The sequence below is a fragment of the Podarcis muralis genome, chromosome 4 (assembly GCF_964188315.1).
Source record: "Podarcis muralis chromosome 4, rPodMur119.hap1.1, whole genome shotgun sequence".
In the NCBI taxonomy this organism is placed as follows: domain Eukaryota; kingdom Metazoa; phylum Chordata; class Lepidosauria; order Squamata; family Lacertidae; genus Podarcis; species Podarcis muralis.
This window is the reverse complement of record NC_135658.1, coordinates 11,139,872-11,164,655: the sequence shown is the minus strand read 5'-3', so window position 1 is coordinate 11,164,655 and position 24,784 is coordinate 11,139,872. Positions and strand designations below refer to the sequence as shown.

Below are 24,784 nucleotides of genomic sequence, written 5' to 3'. Positions count from 1 at the left end.
CGCTTATGACCGAGCGGGGATTTGAACGCAGATCCTAATCAGGTACTCGACCACTGCACCACACTGGCTCACGGTGATTTGTTGCTGAAGGCTTTAAAATGTGAGAAGCAACGCAGCCGGAACAGAAGATGGGCTGCTAACATGTGGCACTTTTAATAGCCCCAAATCAGAACTTTCAAACCTATCATTAAATACTAAACCAGGTAAGGCTGCAGAGGCACAAGGGGTAGGAAGAACACCTACTCAGAGGCCATGAAGAGTGCTTGGATGATGCTGTTCATATAGCAGGTGTTCCCCAAGTTGATTAACCCTATTTTCCCCGTTTCGGATTTGGACGCCAGCCGAGGATAAAAGCTGGCCAGTTCGTTCTTCTGGGAAGTCCAGGCGTTCTGCCCGAGCAGATATTTGATTCGGTCTTCATTTGGAATCGGGAGAGTCTCACGAGGAATAAAGGAAGGGGGGAAAGTCAGGGTTAAGTCTGCAGTGTTCCCAGCTCCTTTGGTTTAAAAGTAAAAAAAGCAGGATTGTCTCATGCTATCATTCTAGCTCCCAAAGCCAATTCTAAGAAGTATCTCATTTCAGCTGCATGAAGCTGAAAGCTTATTCCTCCTCCCCCAAAGGTTTCTTCCATGCATACAGAACCCCGCCCTCCACAAGAGGAATTACTTTTATCGCCTCCACGACAGGTTCGTAGAGATCTGGGAATCCGGAGAATCGGAAGAACATGCAGTGGATTAGCTCAGCCAGCTGTTCCAAGCAACTCGCCGCAGAGTTGGAGTTTTCCTTGTGAAGGGCAGCAACCACTCTCGGGATGTGTGGGAGAAGCTGAGAGAGAGAGAAAAGGGAGAGGTACAGTCAGCCTAAACCAGCAAAATCCAGCCACAGGGCTGAGCTACACTCGTAATAATAATAAATTTTATTTATATCCCACCGTCCCCAGCCGAAGCCAGGCTCAGGGCGGCTAACAACAATAAAATAATACAACATTCTAAAATCATTTCATTATAAAATTAATTCAAATCAAATTGATTAATTCAAATCAAATTGATTGCCAAAGGAGGGAGTCAGGCTGTGCCCTGGCCAAAGGCCTGGTGGAACAGCTCTGTCTTGCAGGCCCTGCGGAAAGATGTCAAGACCCGCAGGGACCTAGTCTCTTGTGACAGAGCATTCCACCAGATCGGAGCTACAACTGAAAAAGCCCTGGCTCTAGTTGAGGCCAGCCTAACCTCTCTGTGGCCTGGGACCTTCAAGATGTTTTTGTTTGAAGGTCCTCTGTGGGACATACCAGGAGAGGCGGTTACCAGATAGGTAAAGGTAAAGGGATCCCTGACCATTAGGTCCAGTCGTGGCCAACTCTGGGGTTGCGGTGCTCATCTCGCTTTTCTGGCCGACGGAGCCGGGGTACGGCTTCCGGGTCATGTGGCCAGCATGACTAAGCCGCTTCTGGCAAACCAGAGCAGCGCACAGAAACACCGTTTACCTTCTCGCCAGAGGGGTACCTATTTATCTACTTGCACTTTGACGTGCTTTTGAACTGCTAGGTTGGCAGGAGCAGGGACCGAGCAATGGGAGCTCACCAGATACTTAAGGGTTAAAATGTCACTCGGTTTTGCTGTCACTCATCCCACAACTGGCCAGTCGTCAAGGACTCAGTGGAAGAAGACCCCACCTCTTCATTCCAAAAGAAACACCTGCCCCACGTTAAACTTTGCATGTGCGCAAGGCAAAGTTTGCCTCCCACTCAATCCAGAACCTACAAATGCGTATCTGTTTATCAGAACTTTGGCTCTCTCTAGCATCAGATCTCTGCTTCTGTGTCAGGGATGGGGAACCTGTGGCTCTCCAGATCTTGTGGCTCTCCAGCTCCCAACAGCCCCAGCAAGCTTGGCTAACGATCTGGGATGATGCAAAAGTCCAGCAACATCTGGAGTTCCAGGACATTCCTGTTCTACCTGGTTCTTAACTGAACGCCTGTACGTTTGAACATGAGCGATGACATGCTTTGCCTTACCAAGTGAAATGCCTCGTGGGAGTGCTGGAAGCTCAACAGCATATAACGCAGGATAGAGAGTTCTCCCTCTCGCAGAATAGGGTACAACAGCTTGGAAAACACCTGTTGGAAGAGAGGAAGGGCTCATTATTAACATGGCAGGTGAGCAGGATCCCACAAGACAATGGCTCTTAAGTACAGTGGTACCTTGGGTTAAGTACTTAATCCGTTCCGGAGGTCCATTCTTAACCTGAAACTGTTCTTAACCTGAAGCACCACTTTAGCTAATGGGGCCTCCTGCTGCCGCCGCTGCGCAATTTCTGTTCTCATCCTGAAGCAAAGTTCTTAACCTGAGGTACTATTTCTGGGTTAGCGGAGTCTGTAACCTGAAGGTACCACAGTAAAGTAAAGTAAAGTACCCCTGACAGTTAAGTCCAATCGCAGATGACTCTGGGGTTGCGGCGCTCATCTCGCTTTACAGGCCAAGGGAGCCTGCGTTTGTCCACAGACAGTTTTTCCAGGTCATGTGGCCCAGCATGACTAAGCCGCTGCTGGCGCAACAGAATACCGAAACCAGAGCAGCGCACGGAAACGCCGTTTACCTTCCTGCTGGAGCAGTACCTATTTATCTACTTGCACTTTGACGTGCTTTTGAATTGCTAGGTTGGCAGGAGCTGGGGCAGAGCAACGGGAGCTCACCCCGTCGCGGGGATTCGAACTGCCGACCTTCTGATCGGCAAGCCGAAGAGGCTCAGCAGTTTAGTCCACAGCGCCACCCGCGTCCCCCTGAGTAACACTAGTGGCCAAAATTGTGGAACCGTTTTAGGAAAAGTGTATTTCTGAGGTTTGATGGCTCAGAACACCACTTTTTTTTTAGTAATACCATAAAATTATATATCAAAGGAAAGATAATTTAATGAAGAATGTAATGCCACAAAGTCTGTTCAATTATCTATATTCTATCAAAAGTTATAGCCAAATAACCAGAAAAAGGAAGCACAACTTGCTTAAGTTGATATGCATTCATTTGAATGTAGCCAATGAGCATGCATGTTTAGAGAGTTAGGTTTTATGAGCCATCAAACCTCAGAAATACACTTTTCCCAAAAGGTTTCCACAATTTTGGCCATTAGCGTATATTGTTGTTGTTGACATCCTTCTGTCTCGAGAGACCATAATGGAGTCAAACCTCTGCAAAGAATGTTGGGCTTTGGTTTAAATCAGCAAGGAACATCCCTGTCAGCCCCAGTCAACATGTGCCATGGGTATTGTGTGGGGACCCACAACTGTTGATTATTTCCAAATGTTTCCCCTCTGACATAAGCCATTTAAGCCTTTATAAGTTAAAAAAACAGCCCCTTGAATTATTTCTGGAAGATAATAGCACGGCAGCGCTGATGTCAGAGGGCTGAACAATGACTCAAACACACACACACGTGCCAGAAATTGAGTTATGTTTCTATAATTCCCAAATGGGCTCCCCGAGGGCAGAGAAAACTTCCCTGTTGGTGCTAAATGCACGTTAGTCCCTTGTATGCAGGCTTACGCGAAGAAGTGAACTGACCCTCTCAATTTTGGACAGCGTGATTTCAATTAAGATGCTGAACTTCTTCACGGCAGCCAAACCCTTCAGCAACGCTATGATCCATTTGTCGATGTTCTTCCCCAGAGGCCAAGACACCCATTCAATCATCCTGCAAAGAGAAAGAGGGGAAGCAGGTACCGCAAGATAGGATACGCAGAATAACTTTGCAAGGTGCAAGCCAGCTCCAGACGAACCTGATTTCTAAATGCCAAATTCAGGAAATGCAATCCTATTCATTCCTACTCAGAATTTAAGACCCGTTGCTCTCAACATGGCTTCCTCTAAGGAAGAGTTTCCCAAACTTGGGTGTCCGGCTGTTTTTGGACTACAGCTCCCATCACCTGCAGCTAGCAGGAACAGTGGTCAGGGATGATGGGATTTGTAGTCCAAAAACAGCCAGGGACCTAATAATAATAATAATAATAATAATAATAATAATAATAATAATAATAATTTATTATTTATACCCCGCCCATCTGGCTGAGTTTCCCCAGCCACTCCCAATCAAGGGCTCCCAATCAAGTGTTAAAAACAGTACAGCGTTTCATATTAAAAACTTCCCTGAACAGGGCTGCCTTAAGATGTCTTCTGAATGTCAGGTAATTGTTTATCTATTTGACATCTGATGGGAGGGCGTTCCACAGGGTGGGCGCCACTACCGAGAAGGCCCTCTGTCTGGTTCCCTGTAGCCTCACTTCTCGCAATGAGGGAACCACCAGAAGGCCCTTGGAGCTGGACCTCAGTGTCTGGGCTGAACGATGGGGGTGGAGACGCTCCTTCAGGTATACAGGACCGAGGCCGTTTAGGGCTTTAAAGGTCAGCACCAACACTTTGAATTGTGCTCGGAAACATACTGGGAGCCAATGAAGGTCTTTCAAGACCGGTGTTATGCGGTCTCGGCGGCCACTCCCAGTCACCAGTCTAGCTGCCACATTCTGGATTAATTGCAGTTTCCGGGTCACCTTCACAGGTAGCCCCACGTAGAGCGCGTTGCAGTAGTCCAAGCGTGAGATAACTAGAGCATGCACCACTCTGGCGAGACAGTTTGCGGGCAGGTAGGGTCTTAGCCTGCGTACCAGGTGGAACTGGTAGACAGCTGCCCTGGACAAGAATTGACCTGCGCCTCCATGGACAGCTGTGAGTCCAAAATGACTCCCAGGCTGCGCACCTGGTCCTTCAGGGGCACGGTTACCCCATTCAAGACCAGGTAATCCCCCACACCCACCTGCTCCCTGTCCCCCAAAAACAGTACTTCTGTCTTGTCAGGATTCAACCTCAACCTGTTAGCCGCCATCCATCCTCCAACCGCCTCCAGGCACTCACACAGGACCTTCACCGCCTTCACTGGTTCTGATTTAAAGGAGAGGTAGAGCTGGGTATCATCTGCATACTGATGAACACCCAGCCCAAACCCCCTGATGATCTCTCCCAGCGGCTTCATATAGATATAGATATCCAAGTTTGGAAAACCCTACTCCAGGGTAGTTGCATAAAGCAGTGGTCCCCAATTAGGGGTCCGGAGACCCCTGGGAGTCTTCAGAGCACACCCAGAGGGTCCGCAGCACCATCCTACCAGGGACTCATTTTTCTTGTTAATTGCACAGTGAAAGCCACAATAATAACTTTTAACTGAATAACTTTTAAACTGAACTTCTGGCTGCTTTGAAGGAATAACAGGTTTAGAGGACTCTCCTGCTGCATGGAGGCAGGGTTTTCAGTGAATCTTGCCTCATGAGTTTGGGATTCATGTCTCATCTTGGAAGTCCAACAGGGGAATTAGCTAAGCCAACTGCCACTAGGATTAGCACAACAGCTCAACTAAACTCTGATGGTTTAGTTTAATGCTAGGGCTGGGCGATACTTTGCTTTCTACATTGTGATGCATCAGCAGAGAGGTAGGGGGATAGCTCAGTCAGTAGAGCACGAGACCCTTAATCTCAGGTGTTATGTACTGAGTTGAATAGGATCCAAAATGCAGCAGTCTGATTGGTCCTAGAACAATAGGATTCAGAATGCAGCAGTCTGATTGGCCCTAGAACAACAGGATTCAGAATGCAGCAGTCTGATTGGTCCACAGGAGCCACCCAATCCAGCTCCAGGTGGAAGTGAATCCGCAACCGGATTGGCCTACAGGTGAATCCCGGAATTAGCCAATCACATGGGGCCCATTATGTAAATAATGTATATAAAGCAGACATCCTGGGGGGAACTTCCATTCCTCCTCACCACTATGAGCTGAATAAAGAGCATGAAATCCACTCTCGACTCCAAGTATATTTCATCAGGGTTGTGGGTTCGAGTCCCACATTAGGCAAAATCAGGGCTTTTTTCCAAAAAAAAAAAAAGTGTTTAGGGTTACTCTCTTTTTGACTCAAGAAAACCACCATTTTATAGTTCTGGCTGGGGCTGATAAGAGCTATAGTTCAAGACACACATACAACACCACATACGGGCTACTCCTGCCCTAGAAGAAGAACAGCTGTCTCCAACCTGGTGGGATCTTCCTGAACTACAACTCCCAACATCTCTGACTACAGAGCTAACAACTTGCTCATAAATACAAGGAAGACAAAGGAGCTTGTGGTGGACTTCAGGAGACAGAAGAGCAATGTCCAGCCACTTTTGATTGATGGGGTCTGTGTGGAGAGGGTAACAACGTTCAGATTTTTGGGCATTGAATTACAAGAGGATCTGTCCTGGAGTGTCAACACAAGGGGGCTTGTGAAGAAGGCGCAGCAGAGACTGTACTTTTTGAGAATTCTAAGGAAAAACCATCTTCCGCAGAAACTGCTGCTTGCCTTCTATCACTGTGCCATTGAGAGCGTGCTCACTTATGGCTTATGTGTGTGGTACGGAAGCTGTACTACCCAGGACAGGATGGGGTTGTGCAGAGTTGTTAAGGCAGCAGAGAGCATTGTTGGCTGCCCACTCTCCACCTTAGAGCAGATTTATGCCACAAGGTGCCATAGGAAGGCACTGGACATAGTAAAAGATCCATCGCATCCTGGTCACTGTCTCTTCGAGCTCCTGCCGTCGGGACGGAGATACAGGACGATGAAGACAAGAACGAGCCGTCTTAAGAACAGCTTCTTCTCCAGAGCGATCTCGGCCCTGAATGGGAAGCCTGGACTTTGAAAGTCATCTAATCTTCCTTGCTGTATTATACTGTATTGTTTTAATTAGTGTTTTTATAGTTGTTTTGATTTTGTGTGGAGTGCCCTACCTGGGTGGATGGAGCAGCCAAGTAATTTCGTTGTCCCCGAGAGGGGGCAATGACAATAAAGATATTATTATTATTATTATTATTATTATTATTATTATTATTATTATTATTACAGGTCAAAAGGGCTGGGGGGCTATCCCTCTGTGCCTTCCGGCTCCTGCCTTCCTGCATCTGTCCGGCTGCTAGGAAACAACCATTTGCCAGGAACGGGTCGCTTGCTGCGTTGACGTCATTTGGACGGCTGCCCAGAGCCTGCGCAGTCTACGCAGGAGGAGGCGAGTGCCTGGAAAGGAGCCCCAGATGCAAGGACGATCTGGCAGGCGCTATCTGGGCTGCCGGCTGGCTCTCAAAGCCTCCTCCAAACCAGCCCTCGCGTGAGCCTAATTGCATTTCGCGGGCTCTGCTTCATGTCTCTCCCAATTCTGCCCCAGCGCGGGGGCTGTTTTAAAAAGGGAAAGGGAGGCCATCGATCTTCCAAGGGCTAATTATAGAAGCCAGATGCCTTTTAGTAGCATCTGCCATTAGCTGCCCAGGGAAAGAAGAAGGAGAAAGAACAATAATTGAACCAAGTTGAGAGGTTGTGCATGTTCTCTGCAGCACTTTTAGCTTTGCAGGACACAGCAAAACAAAGAATCGTGTGTTCCCAGAAAAGAACTGGGAAGAAGAGGACTCCTGTCTTGAGAAAACCAAGAGCATTATGAGTAGAGATGGGTGCATCTACCGTATAAGACGCACCAGACCATAAGACGCACCTGGTTTTTGGAGGAGGAAAACAAGAAAAAATATAATCTGAATCCCAGAAGCCAGAACAGCAAGAGGGATCGCTGTGCAGCGAAAGCAACGATCCCTCTTGCTGTTCTGGCTTCTGGGATAGCTGCGCAGCCTGCATTCGCTCCATAAGACGCACACACATTACCCCTTACTTTTTAGGAGGGAAAAAGTGCGTTTTATAGAGCAAAAATACGGTATTTCCCAAATCCGTGCCATTTTTGCATGTGTTCAGCCACAAACCCATCCCACCCGGTTCTCACAATCTATTGTTTTTAAAAGAAATCTGCAGGAGAATATGCATAGAAATACATATTTATAAACGCTTTAGTGACTTCTGTCTGTTGGGACTGGTGGGGTGGAAGGCAGGCTGGCCTAAACACAAACACACAGAGAATTCTACAAGGGGTAACCACTGGCCTTATCCTTGCAGGACCCTCTTCTGTTCCTTTGCACACACCACAAAAAAAGTATTATTAGTACCATTTGTGAAAGCAACCCGCCCCTGCAAGTACTCTCCGGGGAACACTTCTCTCCCTGGGCGTTCCTTACCTGCCAATTGCCAACATCATCTGTACATCCGTTATGCTGTCGTCGTTGGTGAGGTTTCTAAGGATGCCATCCATGAGTTCTAGGGGAACGTACTGGACCACGCTGGCTAAGGCAATCGATGGTGGGTCCTGCTCATCTACAAGACCGCCGACGGCAGTCCAAAAAAACAAGTGGCATCAAGAATTAAGACAGTGTACTTCGCAGGTAAAGGTAAAGGGACCCCTGACCATTAGGTCCAGTCGCGGACGACTCTGGGGTTGCGGCGCTGTGTGTTTCTACCTATCCAGGGACTTCCAGGCAACTCACAAATCAAACAAACACACACACACACACACACACACACCAGAAAAGGGAAACAAAGGCCAGGGCAAACCTAAATGAGCATGTTGTTGTTGTTGTTGTTTAGTCGTTTAGTCGTGTCCGACTCTTCGTGACCCCCTGGACCAGAGCACGCCAGGCACCTCTGTCCTCCACTACCTCCCGCAGTTTGGTCAAACTCATGCTGGTAACCTCGAAAACACTATCCAACCATCTTGTCCTCTGCCGCCCCCTTCTCCTTGTGCCCTCCATCTTTCCCAGCATCAGTGTCTTCTCCAGGGAGTCTTCTCTTCTCATGAGGTGGCCAAAGTACTGGAGCCTCAGCTTCACGATCTGTCCTTCCAGTGAGCACTCAGGGCTGATTTCATTAAGAATGGATGCGTTTGATCTTCTTGCAGTCCATGGGACTCTCAAGAGTCTCCTCCAGCACCAGAATTCAAAAGCATCAATTCTTCGGCGATCAGCCTTCTTTATGGTCCACTAAATGAGCATACCAGTCTGGATAGTTGGCCTTGGTGAAGATTTGACGTTTTCATCCCCAAAAAGTTTTTGATTTGAGTTTCTACTGAAATGAGGCTGCATTTTAACGTTGTGTTTTAATCTTGTTTTTAAGTTGTATTTAAACCAATTGTTTTTATACCTGGTGCTAGCCGCCCTGAGCCCAGTCTTGGCTGGGGAGGGTGGTGTATAAATAAAATTTATTATTTTTAATTATTATTATATTTGAACCGTGTATGGCTCCGCCGGTTATACTGAGAGACAATGGAGTGTGCCTCTGGGGGGTGAGGTCAAACTGGGACACAAGCCTGGGCAGTGTGTGTGGAGGTCCTGGGCTGCCCAGGGGACAAGACCCCCCTCTCAGCCACGCTGATGTGGTCCAAAGGAAACCAGAGCAATGCACTTGGCACCAGCTTGGCTGCAGGAATTCCCGGAAGGAGGCGTACAAGGTGCCATCCAAGCATCATAAGAGACTCCACTTGTGTAGGGTTTATTCCAGGCATAGGCAAACTCGCCCCTCCAGATGTTTTGGGACTACAACTCCCATCATCCCTAGCTAACAGTACCAGTGGTCAGGGATGATGGGAGTTGTAGTCCCAAAACATCTGGAGGGCCGAGTTTGCCTATGCCTGGTTTATTCCGTAGCCAAATATATCCCACAAGGCAGCCGGGGTTTAGGATCGGCGTTTTCCTTCTCCTAGGTGGGCTCCCTTCCCAGGTAGACAAGCCCCATCTGCCCCTCACTTCCCTCTGCAGTACCTGCAGAAATCGCCTTCTTGACCATTGGACCCACTCTTGGTCTTGTCCACTCAATCCGCCAGAGCCTGTCTTCTCATGAAGTCCATAACTCACCAAGGGTTTGAGACCCATCGGCTACCCTCACCTGGTTCAGCCAGCCAGCTGAAGCTGTTTCCCAGGTGTGGCCGCTGTCGCACGCTGGCAGCTTCTACAAGCCACAGGTGAGAGGTGAGCGCAGAGTGAGGACCAAAGGTGGACAAAATACCCAAGAAGGAGCACGTCATGTCCTCCAACAGAGGTACTAAAGGTAAAGGACCCCTGACAGTTAAGTCCAGTCGCAGACGACTCTGGGGTTGCAGCGCTCATCTCGCTTTACTGGCCGAGGGAGCCGACGTTTGTCTGCAGACAGGTTTCTAGGTGATGTGGCCAGCATGAATAAGCCGCTTCTGGCGAAACCAGAGCAGCACACAGAAACGCCATTTAGCCACTCCCGCCCTGCAGAGGAGGTGGCGTTGCGGGCTTCACAGCCCAGCCCCCACACGATTGGGGGAATCCCCGGGCACGTCACCCCCTGGCCAGCCAATCGGCTGGCTCTGGGGCGTGGCCTACCCTATTTAAGGCAGGCATGGTCCCAGGGATCTCCCTCTTTAGCCGCCTACCAGCTGTTCTTGAAGGGCAGTCTGATAAAGGATTCCAGGGGGGTGGGGGTGGCCCTGTCCGAAGCCTATGGAGGTGAGGGCCTAAGGCACGCCCCCGAGCAGCGACCCCCAGGGGAGTTCCTAGTTGATGTGCATCAGCAGGACTCCCCCTACTGGTGGTTAACCCTTCCCAGACTTCAAGCGGACGGGCTGAAGCCGAATATAGTCGGTTAGGCCCAATGCCTAAGCCAATACTGCTCATCACCTGTAACCAATAAAGTTGTGGCCTTATTTAACCCATTAACCTTAATAATTGTGTCATGTGTCTTTATTTCCACTGGGGGGGGGCAGGAACCCGCCACGCAAACCTTCCAGCCGGAGCGGTACCTATTTATCTACTTGCACTTTCACGTGCTTTTGAACTGCTAGGTTGGGAGGAGCTGGGACTGAGCAATGGGAGGTAACCGGTTAGGGTTCCAAGGGGTTGCTCGAGAGCAAGCAGGCAAATGCCCCCCTGCTCAGCTGTGAAGCCTTGCTTTTGATGCCAAAATAAACTTTATCTGTCCAGAGCGCCACTCTCCTGTGGCTGGCTCATTCACTGGCTGAATCCGTGAGTGGGCGGTCCTTAAACCTTCCCCAGCAAAGTAATTTCTTGACGCCCAGTCTGTGCCTCCCCTCTCAGCGCGAAAGCTTACTGAGCAGGGAGGGTGTGGGTAATGGAGGACCTCTCTTCTCCCCACTTTGCCCAGGCAAGGTGTCCTGGCACCGCCTCGCCTCCTCTGAGCCCTGCAGCTCCTCTCCACTGGAGGCGTGGTTATTCTCCTCCGCTGAGGAGGAGCTGCTTCCCACGATCTTTGGGGGCTCTCTGTAATCTATCCGGCTTTTCCTCTCTCCCCCCTGAACCGATGGCAGTTCCCTGACATCACCCCGTCGCGGGGATTCGAACCGCCAACCTTCCGATCAGCAAGCCCTAGGCTCAGTGGTTTAGACCACAGCGCCACCCGCATCCATGCAAGAGAGGTACTATCCCTCCCCAAACACCCCCATCATTATCTATCATCTAATAATAACAATAATAACAATAACTGCGGGAGGCAGTGGAAGACAGGAGTGCCTGGCGTGCTCTGGTCCATGGGGTCACAAAGAGTCGGACACGACTAAACAACAACAACAAAATCAAACTCCCCGAAAAAAAATCAACACACATATCACCACAAACCATGATTATCACTTGCGCTGATGCTACGAAACATGTTCCGCCCGTGCAACCCCCTCACCTGTCGAAGAGATGATAGTGAAGAGCTCTTTCAGGGACGGGAGAATGGAAGACACCTGAGTCTTCCAGATCTTCTGCAGCAAGGCGCTGACTTTAATCACCTGGTCCAGGAAGTCGACAATGGCCTCCTCCCTTCCGGAGGCGGGGTGGAACTGCCCGATGCACCTTACAAGCTTTTGGCAAAAGAGGGCTTGGCGCTTGCCCATGGGGATACATTGCGGGTACTGGGTTAAGAGCTTGCTGATTCGGACGCACTGCTTCAGGCCCGGCCTCTCGCAGACTTTCCGGAGAACCTCCGTCCTGAGCAGGCTGAAGATGTCGTTGGCCGAGGGGCCATCCGAGACAAAGGGCAGCCCCAGGTGGATATAATCTAGCACGTAAACGCTCCTCTTCCCCAGAGGCCCATAACCCTCTTGCAAAAGGCTCAGGAGGAAACGGGCGTTGAAGAACTCTTCGAAGGCTTCCCGGTGGTAATGGCCGTAGGCTTCCAGGACCTCTTTGCCGACGGACCTCTTGAACTTGGTGTCGCCCACCAGGAATAGCTTGGTCGAAAGTTCAAGCATCAGCCAGCATTGTTCGCTGTCCATCGACTGCTTCGAAGCCTCGATGACTCGCCGCACCAGCCCTTGTTTCATGTGGTCAGGGTAGGACGACATAAGAATGGCTTCAAGAATCTTATCCATGCTGGCGCACCTCGTGAGCTGAAAGGGAATCAAACAACGGCAAGTTTAGTTTACGAGTTTATTTCTCCCTAGGGCGGAAATAAAATTAGAACGTTTCAGAATGCCGTAGGCCAGCGATTGCCAACACAGCACCCGTGGGCACTGTTAGAATTCCTGCTCCATGGTTGCAGTCACGGGATTGTTGTCTATCACATGACGGTATACGTTTTGACTCCATAGAGTGGGAAGTGATGGAGACAGGATGTCTGTTTTACTGTGCTCCGTGAAGTAATACTATTGTCCTTTGTTGTTTTTTTCTCTTTGCTGTCTGATGCTAGAGAGAGAGGGAGCCATGTTGCAGTGCTCCGTGTGTGTTTATATGTAAATAAAGTAGATTAGCCAAAATGCTGGGTTCCTGAGGTCTGTCACATGGGATGCACAAACTCTGCGGATCCCTAAGTGTGCCGGTGTCAGTTGGCATCAGTCACTGTGATGTTCGGGCTGAAGAAAGCTTTTGAAGCTCCCGAACGATCGGCCAGGAGGGAGGGAACATGCCAGTCGGGCATGTGTCTCTGCCAGGGTCCTACTCGAGTGTAGGCTGATGGGTGCAGGCACCAGATGGGTGGCCCTCGTGTATTTGCTGTTGTAGGGGAATCAGGATTTATTTATTTTAATTGGAGGGTTGAAACAGCAAGTACTTCCTTCACTGGTAGAGATTTTCTGAATGGGGTACACAGATGTGCTCTATGTGCGTGACAGAGAGATGGATTTGGGAATTAGAATTGTATAATTGTAGGGTTGGAAGGGACACCAAGGGTCATCTAGTCCAACCCCCTGCAATGCAGGAATCTCAGCTAAAGCATCCATGACAGATGGCCATCCAGCCTCCAAAGAGCAAAGTCCACAACCTCCTGAGGGAGACCACTGTTGAACAGCTCTCACAGTCAGAAAGTTCTTCCTCATGTTTAGTCAAAATCTCATTTGTTGCAACTTGAAGCCATTGGTTCGAGTCCTGCTGTTCACAGCAGGAGAAAACAAGCTTGCTCCATCTTCAACGTGACCCTCTAGATCAGGCTTCCTCAACCTCGGCCCACCAGATATTTTTGGCCTACAACTCCCATGATCCCTAGCTAGTAGGACCAGTGGTCAGGGATGATGGGAATTGTAGTCTCAAAATATCTTGAGGGCCGAGGTTGAGGAAGCCTGCTTTAGTACATTTCCGAGCACAATTCAAAGTGTTGGTGCTGACCTTTAAAGCTCTAAACGGCTTCGGTCCAGTATACCTGAAGGAGCGTCTCCACCTCCATCGTTCTGCCCAGACACTGAGGTCTAGCGCCAAGGGACTTCTGGCGGTTCCCTCATTGCAAGAAGCCAAGTTACAGGGAACCAGGCAGAGGGCCTTCTCGGTGGTGGCACCCGCCCTGTGGAACACCCTCCCACCAGATGTCAAAGAGAAAAACAACTACCAGACTTTTAGAAGACATCTGAAGGCAGCCCTCTTTAGGGAAGCTTTTGATGTTTAACAGACTACTGTATTTTAATACTTTGTTGGAAGATGCCCAGAGTGGCTGGGGAAACCCAGCCAGATGGGTGGGGAATAAATAATAAATTATTATTGTTGTTGTTGATGATGATGATGATGGCTATCATCTCTCTCTCTCTCTTCTCACCCTCCTCTTTTCCAGGCTAAACATACCCTTCATTACTGTCTCCTATGTGGGCGAGCCCGGATGGGTTCACCTGGTAGTGATATCATAGCATTCCAGTTGACTCTGGGGAGCCAAGAGAAGTTATCTGCATTTCCCATAATGCCTTTGGCCAATGCTCTATCAGTGGCATTTGTGGGGAAAGTAAATGGCGGCTCCCATATCGATCCCCACAACGCTGATGAGAGAACAACAGTAGTTCCTACTAGGCAATGACACCAGGGCCGGGCCAAGACACTTTGCTGCCTGAGGCAAGAACAATATGGCACATAACGGAAGCTGACCAGACAGTCAAACCTTACTTAAAAGTTGAGGGGACAGCACCCTGTTTCGGAGGCCAGCTGGCCACGTGGCACAACACAGTTCTGTCCTTCAAACCCTCTCTGCGTCACTGCCTGTCCCTTCGCACGTGCCGCCTGAGGCAGCTGCCTCACACTGTCTAACAGCAGGGCCGGCCCAGAGCACCGCGGACCTGCTCCCATTTGGCCTGCCAAAACGCCAGCTGCACAGCTCTCCCCCCTCCCCCCATCAAGACCATGAATCCCCAGATGGGCGCTCAGGTTTCAAAGGCAATTACTGGCTCCTCGTTAGGAAAGTCTGGGCTTTCTGCTGATCGCGCACCGTCACTCAGATGAGAGGATAATTCTGCAGCATCATGCAGGATGCGCCGCCTGTCCTTGCCAAAATTCACTAGTGCTCCAGGGCTAGGAATGAAACCATTGTGTTTCTTTCCAATTAAAGTATGAGGTGGCGGGGAGGGGGCGCAGTGAAAATGGGGAAACTCTTTCATTAATTAGCAACGAAAACAGAAGTGGGGGGAGGTAATAAATCTGCTGAAAACGCTGGGATTTCACTAGAACTACTAGTCAGAATGACGCTTGACGGGGAGTTTGAACTGCGTACAAAAGGCCGAAATATTATTTTTGCCACTGTGAACTTTCCTTTCAGGAAGCCGGTAAATGCGAGGAAGCGTTTTAGGGGAAGGGATGCAGTGCAGCAGCAGAACATCTGCTTTGTATGTCAGCGGTTCCAGGTTCGATTCTCACCTCCCATCTGAAACCCCGGAAAGCCACTTTGAGTCAAGGTCCATTCACACGGCAGTTTATCCCCCTTTCCTAATGCTTCCCTTGTTGTTGATCTCCACATTCTACCAGAGCTTTAGGAAAAGGTAAAGGGACCCCTGACCATTAGGTCCAGTCGTGTCCGACTCTGGGGTTGCGGCGCTCATCTCGCTTTATTGGCCGATGGAGCCGGCATACAGCTTCCGGGTCATGTGGCCAGCATGACTAAGCCGCTTCTGGTGAACCAGAGCAGTGCACGGAAACGCTGTTTACCTTCCCGCTGGAGTGGTACCTATTTATCTACTTGCACTTTTACGTGCTTTCGAACTGCTAGGATGCAGGAGCTGGGACCGAGCAATGGGAGTTCACCCCATCGCGGGGATTCAAACTGCCGACCTTCTGATCAGCAAGCCCTAGGCTCTGTGGTTTAACCCACAGCGCCACCGGAGCTTTAATAGGATGCAAAAGCCGCTTTTTGGAAAACGGACGGAATACAGAGAATGCTTAGCGCTCATTTCCATAATACAAGGAACAACCATTTTGCACGCATCGAATGCATGCGCAACCGCTAACATGCGCACCGTTTTTTGCCCCAGAAGTGGGCAGGAATGGGGCAGGACTGCCTTACGCATGCTCTGCCGATATGCACAATGACCCAGAACAAGATCCCCACGCAAGCAGGGAGTTGCCTGTATTTGATCAGGAAGTTTTTAATGTTTGACGTTTTATTACGTTTTTATACGTGTTGGAAGCCGCCCAGAGTGGCTGGGAAAGCCCAGCCAGATGGGCGGGGAATAAATAAATAAATAAATTATCATCATCATCATCATCATTACAGTGGTACCTCGAGTTAAGAACTTAATTCGTTCTGGAGGTCTGTTCTTAACCTGAAACTGTTCTTAACCTGAAGCACCACTTTAGCTAATGGAGCCTCCCGCTGCCGTTGCGCCGCCGCCGCATGATTTCTGTTCTCATCCTGAAGCAAAGTTCTTAACCCGAGGTACTATTTCTGGGTTAGCGGAGTCTGTAATCTGAAGCGCCTGTAACCTGAAGCGTCTGTATCCCGAGGTACCACTGTATACAACTGGATCTACAGTAGTCTGGCAGGCGTTTTGGACTATGGGTGGCTTCCTACTCAAGAGTAGGCCACACTGAAATTTCAGTGGGTTAAACTTAGTTGGGTTCCGCTTTCATTGCTGGGCTGATCCGAGTTGTGGTTTGAAACAGATGGAGGGTACATAGTTGGGGATTAGGACCTCAGATAGCCTGGGTTTATGGGGGGTGGGTGCCCATAAAATGAACACATGCACAATGACCCAGCAGTCTTGGAACAAAACCCTTCTCTATTTCAACTTAGCTCATCTTTATGACCCGCCATTATCTCAGCCTAAGTATGCTGTTCCTTTAAGAAGAAAAACCCAATAAAATCAAAACATATCCTGAAGACAGGAGTGCTTGCTTCCTTGCTTACATAGACAATTTTCTGCATGGGGCTGAGGTTGGGGGGGGGGGTAGAGGAGAGTCTCTTGCTAGCTTTTTCCACCCCCTTCCATCCTGCAGCAGCAAAGAAAAGAGCCAAGAGGAAATTTCAACCTGACCTCCCTTGTCCTTCATCCCTTTTCCAAAGCCACCTCCTGCTCTGCCAGCCAAGCTATTACATCACTGACTTTCTGCATCGTGTCGAGATTGCCGGGCAATCTGGACTCACTGAGATCAGCACCCTTGCTAAGCACCCAATGCTCCCGAGGGAATTAAGGGCAGCGCTGCCGGCTTAAACCCTTGGGGTGCTGCAGAGGAGGAAGTGAGAAACAGTGTTCATCTCAAGGGCCACATTCCCTTTGGGGCAGCATTTCGGGGGCCGCACGTCACTGCTGGGTGGGGCCAGAGGAGAAAGCGGGCAAGGCTACGAATGCGAATTCCGACGCCGTTCAGTAGACTCGCTTCTACACAAAACGAGATACGGAAGCCAAAAGCACAAGGTGGGGGAAAGGAATGGGGGATTGTCCAACGCACTTCTACACACATTCAGACAACCCTCTGCAACCTACATCCAGAAAAACAAGAAGCGTCATCAGAGTTCAAGGGGACATTCCAGTCAGGCAAAACCACTTATGGTGGCTCCAGGGGAGAGCCCTCAGGGACAGATGGCGAGGTCCAGAGTTTTTGCCTGGTCAACAATGCTTGCAAATCTGTGCGGGGTTTTAGTGCCCTCTCAAGTGACATGGTCTGGCCACTAAACCTTGGAAACCAGTGTGGGATAAATCAGCCTCATATAATCAAGATGCTGAACTCTAATTAATGCATGAAGGGGTTAAGACCATAGAGTAAGCTGTCCTGCCAGGCTTAGCTAGGTCACTCCTCCTACCAATCTCTTTGTTCCCTCTCTTCCACCATGTGAACCCTACCAGTAAGGAGGTCTAACCAAGATGTGCCAAGCTTAGACTGCGTGGCTTAAGCAAGCCATCTTTGTTTTTCTATACAAATCATTTAGAAGCATTTACTATTTTACTGCAGGTCTTTTCTTGCTGCTGTATGGGAAATCACATGAATCTGACCTTTGAAGAATTTGTAAGTAAACCATTGTTCAACTTGTCGAACGTGTGGTCTCTTCCTATGCGAAGAGAAGTGGGTGGCTTTGGAAGAAGGGAATATTTTAAAGGTCTCAACAGGCCATATTTCCACACTTTGCTGCATGTTTTGTGATTTTAATTCTCTGCTGCGGTTCTCTCTTCAAAGAGTACTTGCCCCGAACTTGTATCTAGGCATCCAGGGAATTCTATTTTTTATTATTATACCTAGCATTTCCCCCCTTTAACCAACAAACAAGTTAAACCAACAACCAGCACATCCCAGAGTGACCATACATTTGCACTCCAAAAGAGGAAACATCTACAGTAGTCTGCGCTTTTCAAATGTGACGCTCTGAAAGAAGGTTGCATCCAAAATTTATGATCGGGACTGTGGCATCACCATTTCCCCTAGGCCTTATTCTGTGTCACTAACTGCAAAATGATGCACAAAGCTTTCTCTTCATTACCTATCCTTGCCAAGAAAAGGAAAAACCTTTATTAATTTTCTCTCTCTCAATACACTAGTAGAGTGTATGGGTTGTTAGGGGAAGGGTAGTACCTGTGGTGGGGAACATACAGTGGTGCCCCGCAAGACGAATGCCTCGCAAGACGAAAAACTCGCTAGACGAAAGGGTTTTCCGTTTTTTGAGTCGTTCCGCAAGACGAATTTCCCTATGGGCTTGCTTCGCAAGACGAAACGTCTTGCGAGTTCTTGCGAGTTCATTTCCTTTTTCTTAAAGCCGCTAAGCCGCTAATAGCCGCTAATAGCCATGCTTCGCAAGACGAAAAAACCGCAACACAAAGAGACTCGCGGAACGGATTAATTTCGTCTTGCGAGGCACCACTGTATTTTGCTCCTTCTGGGTAGTTTGTCCACCTTTGGTCCTCACCCTGCACACACCTCTCACCTGTGGCTCCTAAAAGCTGCCAGTATGTGACAACAGCCACACTCTGGAATGGCTTCGACTGGCCAGCTAAACCAGGTCTCAAACCCTCATTGAGTTAGGGCAGGGGTCAGCAAACTTTTTCAGCAGGGGGGTGGTCCACTGTCCCTCAGACCTTGTGAGGGGCCGGACTATATTTTGAAGAAAGAAATGAACAAATTCCTATGCCCCACAAATAACCTAGAGATGCATTTTAAATAAAAGGACACATTCTACTCATGTAAAAACACCAGGCAGGCCCCACAAATAACCCAGAGGTGCATTTCAAATACAGTGGTACCTCGGGTTACAGACGCTTCAGGTTACAGACTCCGCTAACCCAGAAATAGTACCTCAGGTTAAGAACTTTGCTTCAGGATGAGAACAGAAATTGCGCGGCGGCAGCAGGAGGACCCATTAGCTAAAGTGGTACCTCAGGTTAAGAATAGTTTCTATATATATTTTTATTCATTTTAAAACATTTGAATTGTAATACATTTCACAAATTTTCACCTCTTATAGAATCTTTTGGACTTCCATCAGCCTCTCTGATGATCTCCCATTTTTATAATTTCTCCTGCATTTCTTAGATTCATATTGCCTTAAATTATCATAACAAACATCAACCTTTTTGTTCAATAAAGCAATAATTCAAATTATTCCCCTTACAAAACTTCCTGCAAACCTACAAATGTAATTGAATCATCACAATTACTTTTCAAATAGTCTGTAAATTTACGCCAATCTTCTGTAAATCTCCAGGTTAAGAATAGTTTCAGGTAAAGAACGGACCTCTAGAACGAATTAAGTTCTTAACCCGAGGTACCACTGTAAAAGGACACATTCTAATGGAAAAACACGCTGATTCCCGGACCGTCCACAAGCCGGATTTAGAAGGTGATTGGGCCGGATCAGGCCCCCGGGCCTTCGTTTGCCTACCCATGAGTTAGGGGTTTCCCTTGCAAGCAATCCAGAGGATTGAGCAGGCAAGACCAATAGTGGTTGGGTCCAACGATCAAGAAGGCAATTTCTGCCTGTGCTGTAGAGGGAAGTGAAGGGCTTGTCAACCTGGGAAGGGAGCCCATCTTTAAGAAGGAAAGGTAAAGGTAAAGGGACCCCTGACCATTAGGTCCAGTCGTGGCCGACTCTGGGGTTGTGGCGCTCATCTCGCTTTACTGGCCGAGGGAGCTTCCAGGTCATGTGGCCAGCATGACTAAGCCGCTTCTGGTGAACCAGAGCAGCGCACGGAAACACCGTTTACCGTCCCACTGGAGCGGTACCTATTTATCTACTTGCACTTTGACGTGCTTTCGAACTGCTAGGTTGGCAGGAGCAGGGACCGAGCAACGGGAGCTCCCCCCGTTGCGGGGATTTGAACTGCCGACCTTCTGATCAGCAAGTCCTAGGCTCTGTGGTTTAACCCACAGCGCCACCCACGTCCCCTTTAAGAAGGAAAACTCTGGCCCTAAACCTCTGCTGCCTTGTGGGATATCTTTGGGAGAAGAAAAGTCTCAGGAGGAACTGCTGCACAAATTCAGAGTGGAGTCAGTAAGAATGGCGCCTTGTACGCCTCTTTCCAGCAACTCCTGCAGCCAAGCTGGTGCCAAATATCTTACTCGGCTTTCTTTGGACCACATCAGTGAAGCTAAGAGGGGGGTCTTGTCGTCTGGGCAGCCCAGGACCTCCAGACATACTGCCCATGCTTTTACCCCAGGGAGGACACTATAGTGCTGTTAACACAGCCATTTGACTTCAGCCCCGAGTCAACATCATCATCATCATTTATTCTGGGCAGCTTCCAACAAATATTAAAAATACATTAAAATGTCACACATTAAAAACTTCCCTGAACAGGGCTGCCTTCAGATGTCTTCTAAATGTCAGGTGGTTGTTCATCTCTTTGACATCTGATGGGAGGGCGTTTCACAGGGCGGGCGCCACCACTGAGAAGGCCCTCTGCCTGGTTCCCTGTAGCTTTGCTTCTCACAGTGAGGGAACAGCCAGAAGGCCCTCAGAGCTGGACCTCAGTGTCTGGGCTGAACGATGGGGGTGGAGACGCTCCTTCAGGTATACTAAGCCAAGCCCATTTAGGTCTTTAAAGGTCAACACCAACACTTTGAATTGTGCTTGGAAACATGCATAGGATTGGACTGAAAGAATGCTTAATTCAAGACAGATCGTCCCATGCTTTCAGGATGTTTTACTCCACATTCTGTACAACTTCGTTCCCATTACATTTCTTGACTACTGCCAACTTGTATTAAGGATTTCAATTTTTAAAAATCAGCAGTCTTCACACAATAAGGTTTTGCAAAAGGCAGACTCGTTCATAATACGCAAAAGCAGAGACAAGGCGTTCCTGAAAAATGACACCCACTTCCTTTGGGAGAAAGGGCAGGATATAATTGTAATATACGAACAATAAATTAAAAATAAAAGTGATTTCATATCATAATCAAAACAAAAAAAATTCCTTGCAGTAGCACCTTAAAGACCAACTAAGTTAGTTCTTGGTATGAGCTTTCGTGTGCATGCACACTTCTTCAGATACACACATATCATAACTCTGAGACAAAGAATTCACGCTAGATCCATTCCCTTCTTTGCATGCTAGAAGCAGTGGCGGAGCTTCATGCTCCGGCACTGGGGGGGGGGGAGCAGGCGGGGGGGCTGGTGCGCGTCCCGGGGGCGTGGCACGCTCCTGCGGGGGTGGGGTGCCCAGCGCAGGTGGGGAGCAGCCATGATGGCACCCCACCGGGATCGCGCTGCCGGGGGCGGTACGCTCCCCCCACACCCCTCTTCCTCCACCAGTGCCTAGAAGGAAGGTTAGAATTTGAATCAAAAACTGAAGATCAACAATCCTGTGCACATTTTCTGATTAATGGCATTGGCCCAGTATACCTGAAGGAGCATCTCCACCCACATCATTCAGCCTGGACACTGAGGTCCAGCTCCGAGGGCCTTCTGGCGGTTCCCTCCCTGCGAGAAGTGAGGTTACAGGGAACCAGGCAGAGGGCCTTCTCGGTGGTGGCACCCGCCCTGTGGAACGCCCTCCCATCAGATGTCAAGGAAATAAACAACTGTCTGACTTTGAGAAGACATCTGAAGGCAGCCCTGTTTAGGGAAGTTTTTAATGTTTGATGTTTTAAATATTTTGTTGGGAGCTGCCCAGAGCGGCTGGGGCAACAGGGTACAAATACAAGAAGAAGAAGAAGAAGAAGAAGAAGAAGAAGAAGAAGAAGAAGAAGAAGAAGAAGAAGAAGAAGAAGTTAAGTCCCACAATGGTGGGCTTTTCCCTCCCAAGAAAGTCTGCATATGGTCACAAGTTTTTATTACTACCATTTCTGAATAATCAATTTGCTTTGCCTCACAAAACCATCATTTTCTTTCATCAAACAGACCTGGAAGAAATCTCTGCGGATTCCACAAACACAAGAAATGAAAAGGAGTGAATATGGAACACTTGCACAACTTGAAATGAATGGGTTTTATACCATAATTATATGACACTTCTGGCGAAGAGAAAGTGTGTACCATAAAAAAGAGGGCGAGTATTTTGTTCAGTATAAAGCTGAGTACCAGATCTCAGAAATACCATAACCGTCATGCTGAATCAGGTCAAAGTCCTACCGCTCCCAGATTTATGTCTCCGGCAGTGTGCAGTCAAATGACTCAGAGAAGCCTACAAGTCAGGTATAATGAAAATGGCCAGTCTCAGTCTCTCTCTCTCTCTCTCCCTGCTGGTGCTCAGTAATGACAGGTATACTGATGCCCCTGTTTACAGAAACACAATTTTAGTTAATATGGCCAATAGTCAATGGCAGACCTAGCCTTCATGAAAGCGCCCAAATCATCTGTAATAACACCCATAACACCTATGCCAAGACAGTCAATAAGTTCAAAGTGTGGTGGCTTATTTTCATTGGCCTACACTCATCTTCCCCAACCTGGTGCGCTCCAGATATTTGGGACTGCACCTCCAAGCTGGAGGACGCCCAGTGAACTTAAGAACAGTGGCATAGCATGGATTGCTGGTGCCCAGGGCAGGCAAGACACTGATGACACCAGAAGGTACCCCCCACTCTGAGCCAAGCGGGGGCCATGTCACACAACCCACCCACCCACGCAGGGTGGAGCCTGGCCAGCCAACGCAGCCCTTGGTGGGAGACTCATCCTGACACTCACGAAGAAGAGTGCTGGGCCGGGCTGCACTGGGTTGCCCACTGTGGGCTTGGGCTGCTCTGCTGTCTTTGCCGGGGTAGAGCGAGGGTCCCCCAAAAGCTAGCGCCTGCACGGGGGCACCTGGTTGCACCCCCTCAGAGTTCTGAACCCAGGGCCATGGCCCCCAGGACCTCCCCGCTCCCCTAAACCATGCCACTGCTTGATCAGACCAATGGCCCATCTAATCCAGCACCCTCGCAGGAGACTTGACTTACAGCTGGTGTTTGTACAGTGGTTAGCATCCCAGAGAGCCCTGGGTTCAAATCCCGACTCTTGTCACATAGCTCACTGCCAATCACTCTCTCTGCCCAACCAACCCACAAGATTATTGCAAGGATAAAACGTACAGGTGCGCATCTATTTCTTATTGCATTGACACCCTGTCTTTCCTCTAATTTACTCAAGGCAACATGCCCAATTCACAACAAGCCTGCCAGGTAGGTTAGACAGAGACTGGCCCAAGGGCACGCCCAGTGAGCTTCAAGGCTGCGTGGGGATTTGAACCCCTGTCTCCCAGGTCCTAGTCTGACATTCTAACCACTACACTAGGCTGGAGAACCTTGCACAATACTGTGCGCTCCTTAAAAGAAATGGCAGAACGTAATAAATAAATGCATCTATTTACTGCACCACAACTGCACTTCTCTGATGGCTCTAATTCTGCAGCCGTTCTTATTACAGAAGTACGTGGTGGTGACAGAATGGAGAGAGCATAAATTTCAGTCTGAGTTAGCAACGAGGCAGCCTCACCACTGGCACTCCCCCTGGACTTCTTCTTGCATCATATCAATAAGCCTGACAACTTTTTTGTTTTCCTCAAGGGTTTGTTCTGCTGCAGGAACATTCCTCCATCTTTCCACACTTGCTATTCCCTCCGCAGACTCACCTGTCTCGCCAAAACCTGACCATACGGTTACTTGGTTCACAAGAGGACGGCAGCCCCAGGGAAAAGGACGAGTGACCGGAGCAAAAAATCAAGAACTGGGGCTCCAAAATCAGTTCCCAAAACCACATCTCGGCCTTGAAAGAGATGAGGTTCCTGCATTGCAGGGCGTTGGATTTGATAACCCTTTGGGTCCCTTCCGTCTCTACGATTCTAAGTCATCCTCCAGGAAAAAAAGAGCAGCACTGAGCATGTGCAGAGTGCATCTTAAGCAGCTAGAAGACAACATAGGAAGAGCGCAGCTGCATTAACCCAAAGATCGATGGTCGCTTTCCCTGCCAGACCCCTCAGGAAAGACCACAAAGTGGGGGCAACAGGGCAACTGCCCTCTCCCGTCATTTGCCACCCAGCATCAAGCACTCATGGGTATACTGTCGCTAAACATGGAGGCTCTCCGCGCTGCTAGCGGAGCCGCATCTAACCTCCATGAATTCAGCTGCGATCCCTGCACTGCGCGGGGTTGGTCTAGATGACCCGTCGGGTCCCTTTCCAACTCCACGAAGAAAGAGGGGTCAAAAAGAGGGGTTCGCGCGGAGATTCTGAGCCGAGGAAGCTCCCCAAACCCGAAGGACCAGATGGGGCCACCTTGCGCCCATTTCCCTGGGAGAATTTCCCCTCCTGCTTGCAAAACCCAGCGGCGCTTCCTCGCAGAGGAGCCGTCCGCACTGCACGCGCGCGTTACCATTGCGCAAAACGGGGAGGCGAGCAAAAAAGCAAGCAAGCAAGCGAGGGAGGGAGGGAGGGAGGGAGGCGGCCGTTCACTTACTTCTCTCTCCAGGTGCAGAAGACGCCTTTGCAAATAATAATAATAATAATAATAATAATAGCAACGCCCCACTTTTCCTCCAGCGCCCCGCTTGCAAAAAAAACAAACCAACCCAGACTTGGTGGTGCAGAGGGAAAGCGCCAGGAGCTGCTTTGCTGCAGCCGGCGCGCATCACCAGGGAACCACCTCCGGCTGCTTTCGGAGATGGGCTCGCTCTGTGGGTTTGTTTTCTTCCCCCCTCCCTCCCCCCGAGTCACAATTCCAGGGCTGCGTCCCCTTTAACACCAGCTGATCGCCGGCCGCCTTTGCCCCGGAGCCGGCTGGGAGTTGTAGTCCCGTCCCCGGC

At 49.3% G+C, this 24,784-nt stretch overlaps 1 protein-coding gene across 2 annotated transcripts in view; it reads right to left on the bottom strand.

Moving 5' to 3' along the window:
- Positions 1–24,643, bottom strand: part of USP35 (ubiquitin specific peptidase 35) — a 37,151-nt gene extending 12,508 nt beyond the window's left edge. The window contains exons 1-7 of one of the 2 annotated variants that reach the window (XM_077926947.1): positions 24,439–24,643; positions 11,588–12,287; positions 8,119–8,254; positions 3,555–3,684; positions 2,012–2,113; positions 667–825; positions 244–437 (exon numbers count right to left, since the gene is read on the bottom strand). In XM_077926947.1, the coding sequence (XP_077783073.1) occupies positions 244–437; positions 667–825; positions 2,012–2,113; positions 3,555–3,684; positions 8,119–8,254; positions 11,588–12,269 (1,403 nt within the window). In that variant the 5' untranslated portion in view covers positions 12,270–12,287; positions 24,439–24,643. Of the gene's footprint in view, positions 1–243; positions 438–666; positions 826–2,011; positions 2,114–3,554; positions 3,685–8,118; positions 8,255–11,587; positions 12,288–23,615; positions 24,291–24,438 lie in introns of those variants that run through there. The other variant, XM_028725933.2, reaches the window with a different exon arrangement.
- Positions 24,644–24,784: the final 141 nt, after the last annotated feature.